This window comes from Benincasa hispida, unplaced genomic scaffold (genome assembly GCF_027475165.1).
Source record: "Benincasa hispida cultivar pf3 unplaced genomic scaffold, pf3_genome.v1.1 HicScf677, whole genome shotgun sequence".
Taxonomy (NCBI): Eukaryota; Viridiplantae; Streptophyta; class Magnoliopsida; order Cucurbitales; family Cucurbitaceae; genus Benincasa; species Benincasa hispida.
The window spans coordinates 32,743-36,964 of NW_028326797.1; the positions used below are offsets into that span (position 1 = coordinate 32,743).

Here is a 4,222-nt window from a genome sequence, read left to right on the forward strand (position 1 = left end):
TTAACCGAGTATTAAATATTTAAAAGGGTAAGACCTTATTTCATAGAGCATTTAATTCTTTATTTTTTTAAAGTATATTTATTTTTTCACAATTTTTTAATCGTAATTTAAATATTTTCTGGGTAAATATTTAAATTGTTAGCCAAATTCTATAAAACCAAAATAAATGCTTAAAAATTACTTTTTTAATTTTAAAATTTTGGTTTGAATTTTGAAAGTAATAGAAAACGTAAAGACGAAGTAATTTTTAGACTTAATTTTATAAATTCAAAAACCAAAAACCAAATAATGATTATCAAATGTTATCTAAGTATAACTGTACAACAATTTATTGACTTTTTTTGGGTATATAACAAGTAGAGACATTACAATTGGAACTTACAAAGGACTACAATACAATTTTCGTTAAACTGTTCACTTTGACAATAAACTTCCCAAATTGGAATTTATGCACTACGGTGTCCCATAGCATTTTGGGCTTTTCTGTTTTACCTAACTAAACATGCTTGAAAACTTTTGGCGGAATGGACAACAACAGAAAATAATGTACAATTTCGAAATGCATGATCATAGATAACGCCAGTAAAGTAGGAAGAAACAGCGGAATGAAATTATGGTAAGAAGCTAGCCGAACAAATCACAATAATTATGGTCGTAGGTTGTCTCATATTGTTGAGGAGAAAAGATTCCAATTCCGTAATCTTCTGAGAATACATTTGTTTGACTGTGATCCCAAACGCATGGTTCTGTCCAGAAATCTTCGTAGTACCCAATCTGCAGCTGATTAATATTATAATCTTCCACTTCCCAAATTAGTTCTGTCCCAAAATTGTCATCACATGAAGATGTTTGTTGGGACAAACATGAGCTCTCCACAATCCCAAATGTTGTGGAACAATACTCCGTAAAGTCCTCTGTTTTTGCTTCATAAACATGGGACCTTAATTCCTTTTGTTTTCCCTCATGTTTTGATGATGATGATTCTGCTTTTGACTCCACTTGTTTCTTTAAGTGAGCATTCCAGTGATTCTTTACCTCATTGTCTGTTCTTCCGGGTAGTTTTGCAGCTATCCTTGACCATCTTCACGATTAAACAAATTAATACACTTACCCTTTTTAATTTTCATAATAATATAATATAATATATTACTTTATTCCCATACCTATTTCCATGCTTTTGATGCAATTTGTAGATTAAATCATTCTCTTCATTTGTGTAGTTCCCTCGCTTAAGACCCGGGCGAAGATAATTCAACCATCTCAATCTACAACTCTTCCCACATCTCATCAACCCTACAAATGTCAAAAACCAAACCTCAGAGAAGATCGAGAAAGAATTTAAATTAAAGATGTGTATGAAATGACTTTTTCAAGTCATTTCAAACAAACACTGTGAATGAATGCAGGTAGTTTAAGTACCTGCAAGCCTGGGAACCTCCCGCCATTTACAAGGGCCGTATTTCTCAACGTAAGCTCTGAGCTTTCCATCTTCCTCTAAACTCCAAGCTCCTCTCTTGACACCATCCTTATCAACAACAGGAGCTCGTACCATTTTTATGTCTTTTACAAGAGAGAGTATGAAGTGGAGGAATAATTATAAACTCATATATCTCTCATTAGAATTTGTAAAGAATATATTTGAATATTTAAAAAATATGGTAATAGAATCCGCAGAAACTTATAGGTATTGAAATAAATAATTTGAGGAATTTGAATTGAGACATATTGCGCGTGAAGTAGGGGCCCATGAAGGGATGACTTCAAAGCAGACGCTTACAAAATTGATAACGTCATTTCAGCGATGTCAATGGAGGAAATATGGGTATGAACACAAATTAAAAAGAAGGGCTAATAAAGGCTGAAGTAACTTTTAAAAATGTGTAAAACGTAACAAATGAGAGCTCATATTATTGTTGCATTATTACAAAACACATTCATCTAACATTATTCTAAATCCTTACTCTTCCTTTATGTCACTCTCAATATGTGTTGCACGTTCTCCCTCGCTTTCAAATGTTTTTAAATAATCATTAAATTTAACTTCCTTCATCCTCAATCCCTTTTAATTTTTTTTTTCAGGTAATAGCAAATTTGTCACATTGGGTAAAACGTTTTGTAAAAATGACAAAAGAAAGAACCCGTAAATTGGTTGTATTTTAGAAATGGTGTATTGGTGATATTTGAGAAGAAATTTTTCTTGCTCAGTTTTTTTAGTTTTCCGACGATGTGTAAGATATACGAACTTAGCAAAGAGAACGAGTGAGTGTGAGTTTGTGAGTATGCACTGATACATGCAAGTAGCTGTCGGTGGAACGAGGATGAGGGGAGAGAGTTATGAAACATTAAGCATCAAGTTGAGAATACCGAGTATCGAGTGACGAGTATTGAGTATCGAATAGTGAGTATAGCGAGTATTTAACAGTTACCTATTTTCCTAACTACTCACTCTTTGTATTATTTTTCTTAAAGGATGGAGAAGTATATATTCTTACGTTATTGTGGTATATGGGACGACACATAAGAATGCTATATTGGAGGCCCTTTGAATGGTTTGTTAGTTCCAAGCACATTGACGTATAATGAGCTGGTAAATCTTGTATATGATATCATGCAAGTTAGTTTGACAGAGTTCAAGATTATAATGAGGGTGATATATAAGATGGATATTGATTCCCCTCCAGTATGCTTAATGGACGATGCTGATGTTAAATTTCTCTTCTCAGAGTACAACTGTACTAGACCACAGGTATTTGTAAATCTTGAGAAAATCGAAGAAATTCAACGCATGGAAACATTTTATTACCCAGAGAGATTAGACTAACCTATGTATGGAGGTGATGTCCATGAGCGATGTTTATCCATCAGGTGTCTCACTAGAAAATGACAACATCGATGTTAATATAGCGAACATATTGCATCCAAATGTGACATTAGAAGATGTTGTGACATGTCTAAATGAGAATTTGATGATAGAAAAGGAAGATGTTAGGAATGAAGAATAGACAACCCCGGTTGTTTTAGAGAGTAATCCTTCCGTTCTGAATGAAGAATAACCAACCTAGCTTTTTATGGAATGTTCCTTCTGTTTTGAAGGAAGAACAACCAACTCCGATTATGTCAAATGATTTTGGCCATTGTGTTGGGAGTGTGCCTCGTCAAAATCCGAACAATGTACCATCTAGTAGTAATGCTAGAACGGGCGATTTGATTATATAATCATAGTTGTTTATAGGATTGGTGGATATCGGATGATATTACGTATCCGACATAATGACCGCAGTTGGCTGGTGATTGTTTGTATGCCAACCTGAAGGATACTCAAGTCCAACTTCACATCTTTCAAGTCTAACTGTAAATCGTCCAATTTATGCTCCATCATAGACACTCTATGGTCTATGTCATGGAGTGATGTGTGAATGCCCACACCCCTCATGAGCTCAGAATGGGTTGTATTCGGCCGAGACGACCCTCGCTCCTCAATTAAGGGAATGTGCTCGTCAGTAGGGAGCTCGTGAGACTCATTATAAGAAGGGTGAATCTCGTGCTCATTGGTAGGGAGCTTGTGAGACCAATGCTCATTGAGTTCTGGCTCATGGGACCGATGCTCGTGACTCTTGTAGTCACTAGAGTGACTACAAGCATCCTCATCATGGTGTAATCTATGGGTCTCTAAAGAGGTCGTCTCAGCATCAATGTGTTCGGGTCATTCATAAACCCTAATGTCCCTATACCACCTCTCCTATTGGACATGATAAATGGTGTAGGTGTGATCCATGTCTGTATAAAACAACGAACAATTTGTTAGTTATATGTAACATTCACCTTAAATCCAAATAAATTGTGATGTAGTACACTAACCTCGATGGATTCAAACACTTATCGCACTATTATTTTGGTTGGCAATGAGTATGTACACTCCCACTTCAGGAATCAAGGTACGACATGTCTATTCAGTCGGATTGCAACTTTTTCGAAAACCGTGAAATGATCTCGTATGCCTACACATACCATAATTCATAAACGATTATAAGACAAGTAGTAAGTAGTAAGTGACTTTGATAATATAACGAGTAGATCTCATATGGCCAATAAATGGATATTACCTTAAATGCATAAGAAAACCCTATTCTTATTGTACTTGGACCTTTTTTTGTAGTTCTCAGCCTTTACCACTCAATCCTCTTTGTAGTCCAAGTAACGTCGTCTCCCCTAACACATTTCC

At 35.2% G+C, this 4,222-nt stretch overlaps 1 protein-coding gene across 1 annotated transcript; it reads right to left on the reverse strand.

Moving 5' to 3' along the window:
• Positions 1-302: 302 nt before the first annotated feature.
• Positions 303-1,674, reverse strand: LOC150030027 (transcription factor MYB10-like). Its single transcript, XM_090310144.1, has 3 exons — positions 1,420-1,674; positions 1,164-1,293; positions 303-1,081 (listed from the first exon to the last, which is right to left on the reverse strand). Exons 1-3 carry the CDS (start codon positions 1,550-1,552, stop codon positions 625-627), a joined length of 720 nt encoding a protein of 239 aa, XP_090166270.1. The 5' UTR covers positions 1,553-1,674; the 3' UTR covers positions 303-624.
• Between the last annotated feature and the right edge of the window lie 2,548 nt (positions 1,675-4,222).